Source organism: Phyllopteryx taeniolatus, chromosome 17 (genome assembly GCF_024500385.1).
Source record: "Phyllopteryx taeniolatus isolate TA_2022b chromosome 17, UOR_Ptae_1.2, whole genome shotgun sequence".
NCBI classification, from domain to species: Eukaryota; Metazoa; Chordata; class Actinopteri; order Syngnathiformes; family Syngnathidae; genus Phyllopteryx; species Phyllopteryx taeniolatus.
Genome location: NC_084518.1, coordinates 21,802,296 through 21,820,944, shown reverse-complemented (window position 1 = coordinate 21,820,944; position 18,649 = coordinate 21,802,296). Strand labels below are relative to the sequence as shown.

Below are 18,649 nucleotides of genomic sequence, written 5' to 3'. Positions count from 1 at the left end.
TTAGATTGCAAAGGCAAACTGGTTGATGGTTGGATGAATCGCATCGCCCGGTCACTCTAAATGATTTATTAGGGCCGTGAAGAATTGCTGCTCCCATTCATCTGAGTACCAGTTTCCATCGGCATGCAAGCTGTAACAGTAACAGAGGGCAGCAATAAAGGACAGCTACTACAGCACATTTGATTTCGATTACAATACATTTTGGATGTGATCCGCAGCACGTCTGATCATATTGCCCCGTATACGATGGCTAACTGTTTATTCAAGTCGATGAATATGCGGTGTGTATATATATATATATATTAAGCAGTGGGCATTTGAATCAAAAGCAGGTAGTCCTGGAGCGACGTTACATTGCCATCTAGTGATGAACGAGCAGTACTTCCGGAGCGTTGCTCACAGGGAAACCATTATTATTATCGTCTCAAGTAATTGGATTGATTGAGCACGAGAGAGAGAAAAAAATGACGCCAATCAAGTCTGCATCAGTCATCTGAACAATATCATCTGTTTATGATGAATGTTAGTTTGAGTTTAGACAAAGGAGATGAAGTCATTCTACCCTGTGGGGAATTCATTAAAGTTCTTATTGGAGCAATATTTCAAAACGATTATTTCGAAATTCAGGAAAAATGGAGACGATGACACCGATGGAAAACGTGAAAACAATTCTGATTTAATTATGGATGTATTGCCAGTGGGATAAAGACAATATAAAACAAATAACTGTGAGAGAAGGTGTGTAGTTTTAACCTTTGTCAACAATAACATGGGTCAACTTATGGTGGCCATGAAAAAATCGGCATACAGCTGTGAAATTCTGGTGACCAAATGTGCTCAGCAGCGCAGGAACAAGAGCGCGTGTGAGCTGACTGTTGTCTTTCGGGTCAACTCGTACAGTTCTGAAAGAATTGCCTTTTAAAAGTGCACGATTCCCACATTGGCAAAAGCGGTGACATAGCTCCTGACTGCAAATACGGTTTAACAATGTCAAACAAACAAAAAACAAAGGATCATGGCAAAGAATTTGTTTAACAATGTTTGTTTTTAATGTTTTCCAGTTCAGATACACAACATACAGTGTGTAATAGCCTCTATTTGAAATAGAAATATGAACTTGAATTATTTGAACCCCTGTGTGGTCATGATGCTCTCTCCCGGTATCGGGAGCTTCAAAGCATGTCGCAGAATCAGACGAAATGAACGAGACAAACAGGTGCAAGCCTTCTTGATACCAGTCCAGCAACAAATGTCATAGGCTACTAAGAATACATTGCCACATTTTTAATCCTTCACCCCCCCTTCTCCTTACCAAATGCCAACATCGAAACTGTTTAGTGTAAACATGTAAACTTGCTGAGTGTGCTTCCATTTCCCGAGGACTTTTCCAGACCTTGTATTTACTTCTCTTATGATGTCGCTTCAGAAGCGCTAACAAACCTTCAACCAACCTATAAACGACAAAATTGCAAACGATAAGCAAACCAATCACCATGAAGGGATCCTGAAATATGACCAAATATTTCACCACCTCCCAATGACGGGTTATACCGTATGACAATTCAAGACAATGTGAGACACTAACTATTAAACTGAACAGCATCGCAAGTCATTTTCTACGCTTTGTTTGTTTGGAGCACATTTCAAAGAATTGCCCTCTCTCTTCTTCATCTGTCCTTTGGCTTTACAACCAACAAAAGGACTCAAAAGCTGCATTCACAACCGATGAGATAACTCCGCGTAACTCCTCAGGACCAGGGCTGTCAAACTCATTTTTGTCACGGGCCACATTGTACATACGGTTTTCCTCAGAGGGCCATTATGATCGTAAAACCATATCAAGGTTTAATCGCCTCATCATATTATTACACATAGACAACAAATTGATGGATAACGAGTTTTGAAATTAGAAGTCAAGGATAATGGTTTGTTCAAGTAACTGTCAAAGGGGTTTGGAGGCAAAACATGCTTACAATAGTCCATTACTATTTATTACATATGAATACTATACAAAAATTTGGAACAGATTTGAGCAAGAATCACGGAAGTCGACACACATGATTTGCTTTGGCGGGCCACGTAAAATGACGTGGCGGGCCGGATCTGGCCCCCGGGCCTTGAGTTTGACACCCGTGCCTTGGCCAGTCACTCCGACAGCTTACCTGAGCTCCTCCTTATGCTCCTATTGAGCTGCTGACCTCTTGCCAGGTCTTGTTATGAAGTATTTTTCCCTTGAGGTCGGCTACTCATGTGGCCATAACCTTCGGGAATTTGCTCAGGAGCTCGAGAAGAAGAGACAAATTCAACATACACAAGAGCTAAAATCATGGAAATCATCTAAACTTTGCACCTGTTGTCACAAACGGAAGGTTCGGCCCAGTCGATCAAAACCAAACGACAAATAATATTTACAAATTCCAGTTTGTCCTCTTACACTTAAAAGATGTACAGGTTTGTCCGTGTGTTGTTTTTTGTATCTTTTTTTCTTTTCTTCCTTCCGTGTCCTCTCAAGTCCTGTAAGGAATGGCAGTCCTGTGCTTCCTTCCGTGCGTTCTTATCCTCAGCACACAAGATGCAGAACATTTACAGTGAGAGAATCCCACTCGCCTTGATTTTGGACTATCGGTAATGCCTGACATTAAAGAATTTTTTTCCCTTTTTTTTTTTTTTAAAAATCAGGTTTTTAAAAATGCATCCTCTGTGCATCGATTGCTGTGACAAGCTAATTCACCAATCACATCACGGACTCACTATTCAGTCCAGTCTAAATGTCACTGGGTTTTCTTCAGAACTGTCCATGTTCAGTTGTGCAAGTGATGTGAAATGCACTTTACAAGGTTGTCACCATCACACATAGATCTCATTCTCCCGCTTGGTTGAGGAAAGCAACAAAAGAGGTGTCAGGCAGTCTTCAAACACGCAAAGCATGTGGCTAATGTTGGTCACTTGCACAAACCTAAGGTAGACTACAGCCATGTCAGGTTTCTTTTTTACTTGCTGTAACATAAGGTGTTTTCTTCACATGTCAATCACAGGCGGTAACTGTGCAAACATCACCGTTGTTGACAAAAAGATAAGAGAAAGAGCAAAATAAACAAAGAGAGGCTCGAGGGATCAGTCTTTGTGGTCATGGGGCGGAGCCTCTGTGTTAGGACTTGAAAAGAAATCCAAATAAAATAACGAGGAAATATTTACTCTGTTATAGTTTTACACAATATTCATCTCTTAATACTTTAATATTAGTTGAAGTATCACAAAGTGCAGCTGAGTTTGAAATAAGAAGATTACTTTCACAAAGAAACAAAATCGATGAACTCATGTAACCAAACTCGTTAAAAAAACCCAAAGAAAATGTTCCCATCCACACCCTTAAGGAGAAACAATATCATGCAACGTAGTTGAGAAAACTCCATTTTCTTTTCTTAATCGAGGACATAGGGAATCTATGTTCTCTAAAAGAAGAGACCATCCACAGTGGAACAGTGGGACAGTGGATATGTTGCGTGTGTTTGTCAAAAACAAAAAGGAAAAGGTTGGCACTTTTATGATGGTAATTCCTTCAGTTAAGATACAGTCAGGGCGGACCTGACCTCTTCAGGCAGTCCACTGGATGCCAGCGAGAGAGGAACTTTGTCACAGTACTTGGCACCAAAAATGCTGGTAAAAATGAGATATCAGAATATCTTTTTCCCCCATTCATATCCTTACAATTTATTAATAATACATCATTTACATTTGTGGTTTTTTTTTTTGTATAAAAGACGAGTCTTGATGAGATTACGTGAATGGATTGATCAAATGAAAGAGGGGGCTGATGCGACGAGGCAGCAGAGAAACTGAAAGAGAGGAAGGGGTCGGCGGTGTCGAGACATATGGAATTCGAGAGAAACAAATCGACAAATGGCCGTGAGCCGAGCCACCGGGGATGAGATGCCGTGAGAATCCAGGTTGCGCCCCACAGACTAAATAGGATCCGCTTACTTCCCGTACCACCCAAAAGTTGAAGTCCCAATCTGGAAATGTCCCAAAAAAAAAAACCAACATATCCGAGACTGAGGTAGAAAATCCAATTTTAAAGCCAATGTCAATTTTGCGTCTTTCTTCACCAAAACGCAGACAGCGGCACCAGCTGTCGTTTACCACGCGGGAGCGAGTCTCACTTCCAGATTGGGCCTTAAAGCTGCAATTTGTAAATTTCAAGAAACCACTGGCTCGTGACAGACGCAATGTTTGGGCATACTGTAGATTGTTTCCGGCAAAGCTTCAATAAATGACGGAATTCTTTTGACCGTTCCCACATTTCTGAAGACTTGGGCTAACCAACTAAACATTATGCAAAATGTGTCACAGATTCTATTTAGCTCAGACCTTCTCCGAGAAATTGTCACAAGTTTACAGAGGATTCTTGTAACGGAACTAAGTTGAGCTTTTTTCAAAGACAGAAATCGCTTGTCATTGCACAGAGACGTCACCCAGGCAATAAGGGAGGAAATAAGTTAAGGACTAGTAGTTCACCCATCCCATCATATACTGTAATTGCAAGCCCCAGATTTCACCAAAATGGAGCATATTTGTATAGGGGCTGTGTGGAGTCGACGATGACCTCAGAGCAATCCGATTGGACGTTCGGTCCCAAACGGCGTTGCGGTCTCCCAGCGACACCGTGGCAACTTTGTCGCATCATTCCCTTTTTTCAGTCTTGGAACCTCATGTTGCGTTTTTGGTGAAATGATGAATTTGGAAATGACGCGTAATTGGAAGAATCTAAATTAGAAGCTACAAAGAAGATAACGAATTGAGGACTGTAACGCTGGTAAAACACATCACACCACATCATAGCGATCCCCAAATACCATTCCATACACTCCCCAAGTGTTGTGTGGGTGACAATCTGATTTTCCGCTTCTCAAGTGCTTTAACCTTGCAGCCATTTCCATCTATCTCACCGTTCTCCACCTTCATTCAGTTTTCAGCTGAAGAAGAATCCAACTAACCTTCTATTGTGTTCTTTGATTTAATTCGAACGTGACGGGAACTGGTCGTCATTAGCTCTGTTTGAAATTAGCAGAAGGATACCAACTGCAGAGTGTGATGCACTGAGCTGACCTGCCAATGAAAGAAAAGAACTGAGGCCTAGTTGACATATCACTGCGCTTCCTAATGACCCTCAAATACCATGAAAATACGTCCCCAACGGGCTGTGAGCGGTGCAGGCAGGCCTGACATCGGAGCAATCTGATTGGATGCCTACTAAAGTGCTTCGATGCAATGCCACGGCACCGCGGCCACACCGCTGCTTTTCGTGTCCTTAGTTCACCTTGGAGTTTCTAACCAAAGAAGGAGATTTGGGACCAAATTAGGGCTAAGCAAATGAACAGCCGAACATTTTGTACTTTGAGGAAGCTCGAGCTCGGTGTTTGTTATTACGGGTGAGTAAAACCAAGCGGAAGAATAAGATTTTGATGCACAATGGTATTTGTAATTGCTCAATCCAACCTTGACCAGTGATTACATTTCTAGAGGTATTTGTCACTCACTGCTTAAAATCTTACAAACTGCAGCTTTATTTAAGGGCTTCATGAGAAATACCGAGTAAAGACCAGTAGAGGGCGATGGGGGTGACGATGCGCGGCGTGTGCCCACAGTGGGGCCCGCGGAGGTTGTGCCGGGTCCTATACACGAGTAGTGGAGTGTTGGTGCGGCAAGGCATTGTTGCTGTGGCTGGGGACGGGGGTCGTGGACGGGGCGGGGACGGGAGGGTACGTGTTGAAGGGGTGGAGGGGCTGCATACTGCTGATGGTGCTGGGGATCATGGTGATGGCGTTGGCCGTCATGAGCGGCACATCCTCCGGCGCCCGCCGCAGCGCCAGCGTGTAGTCAGGTGGGCACACCGGGGGCCGCAAAGGTTCCAGGTCACCATGGATGCCGCGGGAGGGGAGAGGTGTGCCGTGCTCGAGCTCCACTCTTTGCTGCTTCATCTGGAGTGACATCAGCTCCTCTTCCTGGCTCAGGGCCAGGTCGTTGTGCGGCGGGGCCCCTACGACTCCGAGGCCGACGCCCATGCCCATGCCCATGCCCATGCCCATGCCCCATGCCCATGCCCATGCCCATGGTCGCGCCGCGTTGCGGGGACAGGCGGCGGTGACGCCTCTGCATGAGTTCGTGGCGCTTGTCTCGTTTGTAGTAAAGGGCAGCAAAGGCCAGCACGTTGAGGAAAAGGAGAGACGCGCCCACAGCCACCGTCACACTCAGCTCAGTGGAATAGTCCCTCGTCTCAGGAGGGAAGGGAGTGTTGCGGGGTCTCTCGGAACCGTCCGGCTCAGGCGGGTAGGCGGAGATTACGGGGTGCGGTGTGGAGTGGGTACCGGTGTTGTGATTGACCTTACCGTGGGGGTTCTCCCCAGCCGGCAGTCGTGTGGTGTTGGAGCTGATGATTTCCTTGTGGAGGCTGTGGAGGTGCGGCACCAGCTCCAGCCAGAAGGCCACCTTGTTGGCCCGGTAGTTGTCTCTGACGCGTGGCTTGAGGCCGATGTGCAAGTACTGCTTGTCTTTGGAGCTGAACTTGGTCCAGATGACTTCCTCGAAACGATTCGGCTTGGTGTGGATGAACGTGGTGTCCTGAGGAACTGGGAGGTTAGGGTCACTGGAAAACAGAATGAAGGTGATTGCCTTTAGTATCTTTTTGACTGCGGTATACACGACACGGGTACTACTTCAAACAAACAAGAAAACAAAAAAGTGATGCACTCTGCACAGTGATGTTACAACACTAATCATATTCAGACTCCTCAAAGATTGCCACACCAGTGACGAGTCTCAACAGGCATAGCGTAGCCACCTCTAAAACTCCCTTTTCCGTCCATGCATCCATTTTCCCCTTTTGGCTTTACAATAATACTTTGCTTGCCGATTTTTATTCGAAGGATTTAATTTGCCCAGTAGTATATCCAGTTGTTACAATATTAATTTCCACAGCAACGAAAGCCAGATAAGTAACATAATACGATATGTGATAGATTTAGTGTTTTTATTACCAGTACTGTGAAAGTGCATGCGAGAGTAAATACACATCGATCGTGATCTAAGGACATTGCCTCCACGCTCACGCGACATATAATTAGCTACACTGACAATACATATCCAGCCGGTATCACATTGCGTTATTGTGCTTGTACTACGCTGACTGTAGAAATGCACTTGACCTACTCACATGACCTTCTATTCTAATAAACAATTATTGCAACAAACTAAATAAAAACAATGATCTCAATGTTGGATGATTGGTTTTTTTCTCAATTTAATTTAATATTCACAAGCAGATTAAAAAAAAAAAAAAAAAATACAGATCTTATGTGGGGTATCATTAGATAAAGTGCTGGTACATAATGTTTTACCTCGATAGTTATGCATAATATTGTGCAGTCTTCCATGTCAAATGTGGGGAAAAAAAAGGATCAAAGTTACAATATAACAAAGAATATGGCTCTCACTGGCTCGCTTGCTGCGCATGTGATTAGATAATGCAGGATTCTCACAAAAATCATCAAAAAGAATAACTCGTCTGTCTGAGCTCTGTGCACTCTACAAAGATATTTGTCATCAGGTTTCATCACTGTGGATGAGTCATCAGGACATTTTCTAATTCAAACGTGACTTCGCCATTGTGTGCGTTTACTGTTGAGAATACACTTCAGAGTGGGAGGCTACCTCCCAAAAAGAAATCTGTAAAAATGCCCTCCTCGTTAGTCTATCTGAATATGAACTGGAGTTAACAATTGAAGTTAAGAAAAAAATACAACTTCAATGAGACGTACGATGCAACTTTTTTGGTTTGGGTTTTGCGACTACTTGTAAACCATTGAGTCAATGAAATAAATGGCCACCAGTTTGGAACAGAACAACTTTGACCTGCCTGAGTTTGTTTAGCTTGTGCATTACTTAATAGAAGAATATTTAAGGCGTCCTGTTAATTTTGCACTATTCTTACCCCGTTTTGGCAAAGTTGGTCCAGTACGTCATGACCACAGCACTGAGCATGACATCGTTCTTGGAGAAGTTACATGGGAATAAGTCAGTGGCTCCAACCATGGGAATGCCAAACACATAGGGGATCTCATCTCCGTGGGCTGCGTCAGCCCAGTCAGGTCTCGCCTCTGTCTGACAGTGGTGGTGGAATGTGTAGAAGAAGACGGGAGACTGGAAATCCGCGTGCAATTTGGCGGTGGCCACAGCTGGAGCCACCCATTGATGGTCCGTGAAGAGCGCCAACAGGGTCTTCCTACGCATGTCGCTGTTGTCCCGGTCAGCCCAGTCTGTGTACATGAACTTGATGGTTTCCCTCAGTATATCTTTACCTGGGAGGAAAAGACAAACAAACAAACAAACAAACAAACATGTCAACAGAGACAGAGACAGAATGGGAAATAATGGATACAGGTGTGTAACAGAAATTGCAGAGATTGGGGTAGTTTTTGCATTTTCTTTCATTTGCCGGAAACTGAAAATGTTTGGATTTGAAATAGAATTTTCTACAAATAATACAGTCGTGTTAAAAGTTGCAATCTAATTCATTAATTATGAGCGTGAAATAGTCAAATCACATTTTATAAGAAAAGTTTACTGTACATATTTTCCACACCATCAGTGACTTAAGGAAGCTTCGCATACAATTGAATAGTCAATATATCGTATGAGCAATTGAATATTTGTAAGCGTTTGTCTGCTTTTTTTTTTTCTTTTTTTTTTTAAGAAAGACCTACACAGACTGAAATTTGAATTTGTTCAAACGTCCGAGCAGAACAAATACGTCACATTTCCAAAGACGCCGGATGCTCGTTTCAGACTTTTATGTTTAGCTTAGTGTGGGAATTGTCACATTTGCTTGTTACAAGGACTACAAATGTAACAAAAACTTTTTTCCATTTACAAACCATTTTGTAAATTAGGCGTGTGACTTGTTACTTAGCCAAGTAAGGAAGCTGACCATCCGGGTATCCGTAAAGATTGTCGACAAAGTTGGAGATGGTGTAGTCAAACGAGGGTGCAGATATCCCATCTTCTCCTTCGCTGTCATCCACAAACTTCAGACCTTCTCCTTGGTTTACACCCAGCAATATGTCATAGTTCAGGAACTCACCCTGGTCGTAAAATTCACAACACACCGTTCACACACGGAATGCGATGAAAAGAACAACGTATGGAGACAAAAGCAAGTATATCGCGCTGACCTGCCGCATTAGAATCTCGGGGTCATCGGGCACCACGTCGCCGTCGACTACAGGTCCGAATGCAATGTGGTAGCGTGCGGGCTGTATGTCTTGGTCCACCAGCTCCCGGAAACTCTTCCTCCTCAGGCAGCCCACCAACTCCGCCATATCCCCCAGAGTGCAACCGACCTTCTTAGCGAGAATCTTGGTGTACATGACCGGTCGGTAGTTGACTGACCAGCTGGAAATGGCGGAGCCACTCTGCGCAATGGCCCTCTGAAACAAACCTACACGCAAAGCAGGAAAACATAAAGAACACATACGTTTGTACACTGCCGCCCTTTTGCTATCGGCAGAAGACGCATTCTCTGCCTTACAGCGAGTTGAAGCAAGACGAAGAAGCAACTCCGCTACTTTCATTGCAACCAAGAAAGAATATTTATGCACATTGGGCTAGGACAACTGTGTGATACACGAGACGAGACAGCGTTAAAAGGTACAGTAAACAATGACTAGCCTGCACGCAGAGTTGGATGGAGCCAGAAAAGGGCTGCAGAAAGGAGGATGAGGAAGAGAAAGAGAAATACACGGCTTGCACGGCTGCCAGTTATATAAAGTGGCTTGCTGTCCTTCTTTTTTATCTGCAGATTCTGTCATTAATAATTAACCCCACACACATACACGCAGCATATTCTGCACGCGCCCCACCCCCGCTCCTTTCCCTGTGAAATCAATTAAGCAGCATCTCGGCTCGGTTCGTCTCTCTTCCGCACACGCAGCGCCTTTAAAAAGCGCTCCGACTTTGTCTGCATCCGCTCGGAATTCTAGCCCGATTCCAAAGCGACTTTTGTTGGAAGCATAAACATGATAGACTCTGACTGGTTTTACATTTTACATGAGGTAGCCCTGCAGGGACGTTAACGAGATCCAGCGGAAAAGAATTGTCGCAAGCCAAATAATAATGCAGCTGTGGGGAAGTGCTAAGGAATGTGGCCCCGGGTTTGATCAGCCAGGCCAGCTTCGGGAGGAGAAGGGAACGGACTCCGCCACAATTGCTCCTCGGAGCGGTTTCACGTTGTCAGTAGTATCGGTGCAAGCTGTCTTATGTTCATGTTGCATTGGATATTGCGAACATGAATACGCTCCCGTTCTCATGTGTCTAAATTAAGTAACCGATATATTACAGACGCTAATTAGTGTGCTGCAGTGCAGTTATACATATTATTTAACCTCAGCGATAGTGTCACTACAAACTGAACTTTAACATCATTAAACTGTGTAGTTGCAGCTACTAAAGTGTCTGTGGTGTGTGTATATTGATTACATTTCACATAGGGCAAATGAAAGAGGGATTCATTTGATAGAAATGTATGATGCTTTAAATTCAATACCGAACTTCATCAGCCAGCTGTCTCTGTTTTCCAAGTCGGGATTATTAGTGATGTGTGCACTCATGCATACAGATTAAAATCAAATATCTTCAAAGTCACCTTGTCACTGCGAAGGGCTAACAGTTTGATATTAATCTGATTTATGAGACTAAAGTATGAAGCGCTAGTTCCTCAGATTTAGGGATCAAACATCTGGTGGGTGTTTTCGATTTCTGCCATTCACATAAAGTCTGGATAGTCAATTATTCAGGGCTCTGTAACATGCCATATCTCTTTTGCGAGACTTATTGTATTGGACACGCACGACCGGTGCGTTTCTGCGATCCGGCACCCACCTGCAACGGTGGCGTTTGGAATGATGATCGAGCTTGTGCCCCGAGGTGAGTATTGTGTTCATGCGACGTTTGGATTCTTTATTGCTGCCATTATGATGTCCGATTATCGCGTCCCCTCACATTAACATCGTGTGAAAAAAGATATTTGAAGTGATCAACAATCAAGTGTACTGTGTATGCCTCATGTTGTTCATTTCTGTAGCCCATGCAGCTATTTTTTTGGGGGGGACTCAAAGTAACTGTCTGCGTCTTCGTCAAAGAAAACAAAAGGAACCAAGTGAGTATATTTGAGTGTACCGCCTGTTGACAAGCTACTGCATTCCTCAGTCTACAAAGCTCTGTTGGGGTGACTCAAAGCGCCCCAAGCCAGATCCTTGCCTTCAGAGTGGTGAGAGAGGATAAGAAGGTTCACACAGGTAGCTCCAGCTCCCGAGCCAAAGATGGTGATTCTCTCCGGGTCTCCTCCAAAGTGGCCGATATTTTCATTGAGCCAGCGCAGCGCCTGGATCTGATCCAACAAACCGTAGTTCCCCTTGGCAGACTGGTCCCCTGTGCTCAAAAAGCCTGCAAAGTAAATTGCAACAAGCACAGACTAAGTGGGGGAGAATGACACAGTTCAAAAGATTGTGTACAAACAGAAATTCAGAGGAAGAGTATAAAATAATGATGGGCCTGGTGGGATTTTCGACAAACAAAATCACATCAATCTGAGTGATTTCAACATACCAATGTTGCACAGGAGAGCAACAATACCGAAATGATAGTCAGGCTGCTTTACACATACGTTGGCCAGTAGACGATACGGATGTATTCATCGTACAAAAAGGCTTTGCGAGGTGAATATTTCATCCATTTCGTTTCGTCTTTTTGAAACAAACATTTGGTTCTTGGTGTTTGCGTGCTCAGAATATTCAATGTGTCCCATGGAAAGCTCCAACAAATTGTCTTGTTCAGTGAGAAAATGTTTTCTAGGTCAGCGGTCCCCAACCACCGGGCGGCGGACCGGTACCAGTCCGTGGGACATTTGGTACTGAGACGGAACAATAACAATAATAATTTGATTGATCATCAGAGACAGAAAGAAGTTTTGTTTTGAAAATCAGGTCTGAACACATCGAACAGCTCTTCTCGGTCACGTCATACGGAAGTAAAAAAGGAAGACGACCTAGCACAAATGAGGAAACAACAAATCGAATGTCTTTTGAGAGCCTCTTTGGAAAGCTGGAAGAGTAGAATGATCAGACAAAGGAAGAAAAGAAAAAGTATGCTAACAGTAAGTAAGAGACAATACGAGCAGTCCTACTTAAAATAGGGTTTTATCGCTACCGGTGATTCTCACACATCCTGCCTGCTGTGCGTAATATGTGGTGACAGGCTCGCAGAGGAGGCAATGAAACCTTCAAAAGTGCCCCAAAAAAGCACTTAATACCTCGCTTCCACTTCCAACATCCGATCTTTATGAAGGGGGATTATCTGCGATAATGGCGACCCCAATAATTATAGAGTGTACACAAATAAAATCAACATTTTGGCTGTCATCGTCTCCCATTATCCAGAGACAGGAAGAGAAACAAGAACCACCACTTATGACAACAACTACATGCAGTGTAATGGTGAGTTGTACTTTTCAGAATTTCTTTCGATTTGTTTCTGTTTTGAAGGACCGCTCCTTCAAAATATTGCTTTATGTGAAAAAATGTTTGGGATGACTGCTCGAGACCACCAATGACCCCCACCGACATTGACAATCTTTCATTTTCAGCTCACCTAGGTGTAATCTCTCTGTTGCTGTTCCAAAACAGCAAAATCTAATGTGCCATGCGCTACGATTGTGGAAACAAAGTTCAACGGGCCAAGCTCGTCGTCACAGCACCTGACCCGCTTTGACTCGCTGCATGCTCACGAGTCTGCTATTTCTGAGCGCTTGGTCCTTACAAGGATGTGGCACCCTCAGTCTGACGTACAACCAACTGCTTGCAGGATAACGTGCTGCGTCTTTCTGTAGATACGTCGACATCTGAACTGAATTTACAGCTGCGAGGGGGAACACCTGAGCATGCCAAGAATGTTTGGAGCTTAGTAGTTCGAAGCTCCTGTTTACGTCACTGCACTGGGGACTCGGAGTCGGTGTCCCGCGGCTGCGGTCTGTGATCTGCTCCTTGGTGAAGAGGGCACATTGAGATGGGATTTCCTCACCTGGATCCTCTTTATGTCATTGTTTTTAAATTGTCCATGTGATAATACTACTAGCTAAATAATAAAACTTAAAAAACGGACGCTTATAATTATAACTTAACCGCAACACGGATAAGCAGGCACAAAGCAGGCACGTGCACACGGAGACCCAACGTGGTGCTCAAGCACCTGCTCCTTTGCACTTGATAAAAAAAAAAAAAAAAAAGTGCCCATCTTTTTTTTAATTACTTCATCAATATTAAAAACAAAAAATGAGGCCTCTCTTCTTCAATTCCACCCACAGTGTTTTGATATTTGAAGGGCATTTATTTGAGTCCTTGGGAGAATAAATATATTTGAGGTTAATCAGAGGCACTTTCAGTGGTAGAAGGTTTGTGCTGAATCCCATTTAACATTAGTCTGAATGTGCTTAATTTTAAACCCAGCCACATCCCCATTTAAAGGAGGATGTGTGCACTTGTGCAACTACATCATCTCAGTTGTTTCGTTTTACTTCCCCTCTATATTTGTTTGAGTTGTACAGGTTATAGGTTAACTAATAGTGGATTTAAAAAAAAACAAAAACAAAGACAATCATTGATCTTGTTCTCATTTTTGTGTATCACAAATTATTAATAGACACCTCGTTGGTTGATCTTGTTAACATAAATAAATACATACTTTAAATTGATACTACTTTAAAAAAAAAAAATGGTATTAACAACTTTGGTGATGGGTGCCCTTTTTTATTTGGCTTGAGCACTTGCCTCCCAAAATGTCTGCGCACGTGTCTGGTATTAGGTCTTGCAGTCTTACGTTACGTAGAGCCATTGTAGTTATCTTTGAAAAGACTTCCCCCCCCCCCCCCCCCCTACAATTTGAGCAGGCGTGCAGGGATAACATTCGATCGAGTGCAAAACCGCAGCGTGTTTGCAAGTGTCTGAAAGTTGACAATTGTATGCAAGTGATGGTGGCGATGAGTAGCGATGACTCAAATCTCCCAAATTGACCTCTCCATAACATTCCCATCTGAATCCACACTCTTCAGCGTACTTACACTGCTGTTGACAGCACTTTAAACCCGGAGTGATTTTGTTGCCCTAACCTGTCGATTGCAACGGAAAATCTAAACTGCTGAAAGGATTGTCGGGACCTGCACGCTGCCAGAACTAAGACAAGAGCGTGCCACATCCTCTCGGACCCTCCGCATTCCGGCTCTTCCGGCTCCTTCCCTCAGGTAGGCGCTACCGATCAATGCAAACTAGAACTAGCAGACATTCCGACAGCTTCTTCCCTCTCTTGCGATCAACTTCTTAAACAGCTGATTTACAATTCCATTGCAACATGGTGCCGATAGCTTTATTGGCACCATGTTACAAGACAGGCAAACAAATTGTCTTGGAAAAGGAGCACAGTACTTCTTTTGCAAGATCTCATCAGAATGGTAGGATTTGTAAATTTGTATTTTTTCAAATGATGATTATGAATAGCAAGATTATATAGGTGACGATGTTTGTTACTGTTGCTGCGTTAGCGTGGGCCTCCATTTGTCGTGTGGCTCTTTGCCATGCCGTGGGCTGTTTTCTCTTGATGCTAATTGAATTGGTCAAACCTGTTCCACTTCGAGGTCATTATCTTCATTACCTTCATAGGTACTGTTCCTAAAAATGTCAACATCTTACTGTTGCTGGATTCTTTTTGGGCTTCAATGGGGGCCAAAACATTAGGTACACCTGCAGCTGCATTCTGACTGTAGAAAGACACTGTCAGAGTAATACAATATTGACTTTTGTAGTGTCGAAGCCATTGCATCATACTGAGAGCTCATCCAAAAATGACCGATGAAAAGTTGCCAATGCAAACTACAACCACAAAAGCAATTGTCAAGCAAAACTATTATTGATCATTTCAAAGGCAGACATGTTGGTACAGTTCATGTATATTAAGAAGCTTTGAGTATCTCGTTTTCCATCCATCCATCCATCCATCCATCCATCCGCTTTCTACAGTCAATTGCAGGGCACATACAGACAAAAAAACCCAAACTTTCTCACACACATTCACAGCTGTGGACAATTTAGAGTCTTCAACTAAACTAATGTGATTTTGGAACGTGGGAGGAAACCGGAGTACCTGGAGAAAAACCTATGCAAGCACGACGACAACATGCCAACTTCACACGGGGACGCCAGGACCGAGATTCGAACCTCCGAGGTTGATATGCTAACCGCTATCCTACCCCACTGCGCATATCGAAATATCGCCTTGCAAGCACAAACGGTGGTCATCGAAAAAAACAAGAGTCACGAGAAACTGAAGCACGATTACACTGATCCATAGCGTTAATAGGATTACAAATGTAAGTTGTACAGTAATTAAAGTGCGGCGTGTGCTAACACAATAAAAAGTGTTATCCTCAGATCATCCCTGCAATTGACTCACTTTCGCCCGAATACGACGCTGACCTGAAGAGGTATCGTTGCTGACCTTTGCCTCTTGTCAAAACCAGAGAGTGTCTGCTCGGTGGCTGAGTGTCTGCTCGGTGGCTTCCTGCCGCCGTTGCCTGGCAACTGTCCAGCGCTTCAGGCAAAATGGTATGGGCGGATACTTGCTAAAGCACATACGCTGTCAAGCACACAAACAGCTTCATGCAAACAAGCACGCACGCACGCACGCACGCACGCAAACACTTTGTGAACTTCCATGCAAATCATGGCTCTCCTGTCATCTTTTCAATGGGAACATGACAGAAAATGTTACCTTTGCTGTCCGCCATTGATGTCCAAACAACTATGCATTTTCATTCACTGAGTTTGCTCTCTCGCTACCATTTGCTGAGTTGGACTTCTTACTGCGCTCCTTAAGTGCTGACAGCAGCAGTTTACGCATATTCAACGCTCGCTTTTGGTAATGGCCTGCGCGGATGTGGGGAAAGTTGTTAACCTTTCAATCAGGGCTGAAGGCAGTCAAAAGAAGGGATTATATGCAAAAGAAAGAGATGCATGACTAATATTCTGCCTTTGCTAATACAAAGCCCAATTCCAATGAAGTTGGGACATTGTGTAAAATGTAAATAAAAACAGAATAGGTTGACTGCGCACTGAGCTGATCGGTTCGGCGGCCATAACGAGGCGGCTGGCGGCTGCGGCCTATTGAGCATACATTGTAAAAATTCAATACGATCGAAAGAAATGTCCCCCCGTTTTTCAAAAGTAAATGAAAATGTATTGTACAAACTTAATTTGTTTACAAACTCATTTCACAGACTGATGCAAAGTTTCCCAATAGACTGAATGAAAATAAAAGGCATTTGTTCCAGCCCCAGAAGGAAGTTGCCATCGCGCTCGCGAGGAACGACGGCGGGGCCCGGCTCACGTCAAAACGCGTATTTCCTTCCTTCAGGCTCTGTTTAAGCTTTCCCTGCACTAGCTCGGTGCCGACAACAGCCGTTCCAATTGAGGCCGGCGAGAGCGCAGACTTCACCGCCGCCACCTTAAGTGGCCATTGGCTCCTCGCTCGAGTCTCGTCCTTTCCCAATGAGCCACGCTTCGCAGACTGGAACCATGACAATAAACTCATTTGTATCTTCCTTAATTTTCTTTCCATTGGTTGATATATTTTCCTTTAGTTCGGTATGTTTGATTGTTTTAAGTATGTTTTAAATCAATGATTCTTTCAAGGACCAAGACAAGGAATTGTTCTATATTCAGAGGTTGCATTATTATTTTTGTATATCAATTTGATATACATTTCATACAAATTAACATAAACCCACAGAACACATAACTATAGTCTTTCCTTGTCCGTGTACCTGATGAAAATATGAACATCTTCTTCCTCTCTTCTTAATCTCAACAATATTACTGCAGTGCTTCGTATTTTGACCTTTATTGTATTGTTGATTTGTCTTCCTGTTCTAGCAATGAAGTGATGGCCACACAACTTGTCCAGAGTCTTACAAATTCGTCTGACCTCCGCTTTCACTTAACTGAACTTAACTTACCTCTGAATCCCAAAGGGAATGATGTCAATCCAAAACACGTACAGTTTGTGCTGTTTTACTGAGTACAAATGAAAGCCTAAGGGGCCGATGGCAAAAAATGGTCGCTCATTGGTGTCATTTCTCCAAAAGCAAAGTTTTTGAAATGACAGCATTAAGTACGAAACGCCGAATAGGATATTTTGCACGTGTGATTTCGGTCTCGACATGCACAAATACGTTATTTCCAAAACAACAATGGCGGAGCACAGTGGCTGTTTGTTCTTATAACGCTTTTCCGACAAACATGCACAACGCAGGGTCTTATTATTGGAAGGGGGCCAGGAGGACAAGCAATATATTTTGGGAACAAAGATCTGGCATGCACATGACAACATTTCCAGATGTTTTTGCAGGGTTGCTTTGACGATGTTGCACCGAACCGTACCGTTTACGCGGTACAAAGTTCCGATGTGCTGCGAAAGTGCCCCTCCGCACAACATGTGGCATTAGAGGGATGGCTATTGGCCGCATGCCCGGGCGATGATGGACCCCTGGGGTAGGTGACCCTTGTGAGAGGGACTCCAGAGATGGGATGCATGAGCGACACAGGGGGGAGGTAGTGACAATCTTCACGCACTCTGACTGCAATATCAACAAGCCAGGCTCTTTGCCATTGTGTTTTGAGTTTGCTGTTTTTCTCCTCCTTATGATCCTTACGTGGGGTTTGAATTCCCACTTTCCAGTGGCAATGAGCTGTGCATTCAAATAGAGTCGTCAATGAGCAAAGCATTATTAGCGTCAGATTGCAAAAAGAGAAAGCTGGCCAGAAGTGTTCCATTCACAAAACAACATATGTGTTGCTGTTTTTTGAAGAATCCAAAAATGTTGTTATTAAATCCAATTCTACAGGCAAATGGCAGCTGAATTCCTAATATACTCGCTAATCATGTTTGCTGTTACATGCATCCTCTCAACTGCACGTGCTTATGAATGACTCATAATGTAATTTTACATTCATCACCACACATTAGTGGTCCAATTATTCCGATGTGGATGCTACATTAGGAGTTCACGCTCACAGCTCCCATCAGAGGGTTTTTTTTTTAAAGATGAACAGTATCCGATTTTCCTTTAGTAAGCAAATAGATTTCAGGATGCCTGACAAATGATGCAACAAATTAGCAGAAAAAGTAGATGTGATGTGTGATCTAATATGGATCCCAATGGTATACAGTACACCTGAATGGAGTTGTGGTATTGTTTTTTTTTTGGTGTTGGTAGATGCGAGAGTTGGCCTTTTTCACACAATGAAAATAGAAGTGTGAGATGTGGCATTTACGGCATTATTTTTGCTCGATGGTTCCAGCTGAGTGTCTGACAGTCTGTCTGCAATGTGACAGGTTTGGTCAAGCCAGAACTCTTAAACAACATGACATATTTAATAGATTAAAAGTAAAAACGGTAGCTTTTCAAAGTCTTGATTTACCCGTGCTTCCACTTGCAATTACCCAAATGATGTTGGTTGCGTGAGTGGTCTGTCAGGGAATTGAGAGCGTGTCC

At 43.5% G+C, this 18,649-nt stretch overlaps 1 protein-coding gene across 1 annotated transcript in view; it reads right to left on the bottom strand.

The window, feature by feature from the left end:
• Positions 1-1,026: 1,026 nt before the first annotated feature.
• Positions 1,027-18,649, bottom strand: part of nlgn2b (neuroligin 2b) — a 53,381-nt gene continuing 35,758 nt past the window's right edge. Inside the window, exons 5-10 of the mRNA XM_061751394.1 lie at positions 11,311-11,496; positions 9,228-9,493; positions 8,984-9,137; positions 7,988-8,354; positions 6,113-6,643; positions 1,027-6,075 (exon numbers count right to left, since the gene is read on the bottom strand). Coding sequence (XP_061607378.1) covers positions 5,673-6,075; positions 6,113-6,643; positions 7,988-8,354; positions 8,984-9,137; positions 9,228-9,493; positions 11,311-11,496 — 1,907 coding nt within the window. The 3' untranslated portion in view covers positions 1,027-5,672. The remainder of the gene's footprint in view (positions 6,076-6,112; positions 6,644-7,987; positions 8,355-8,983; positions 9,138-9,227; positions 9,494-11,310; positions 11,497-18,649) is intronic.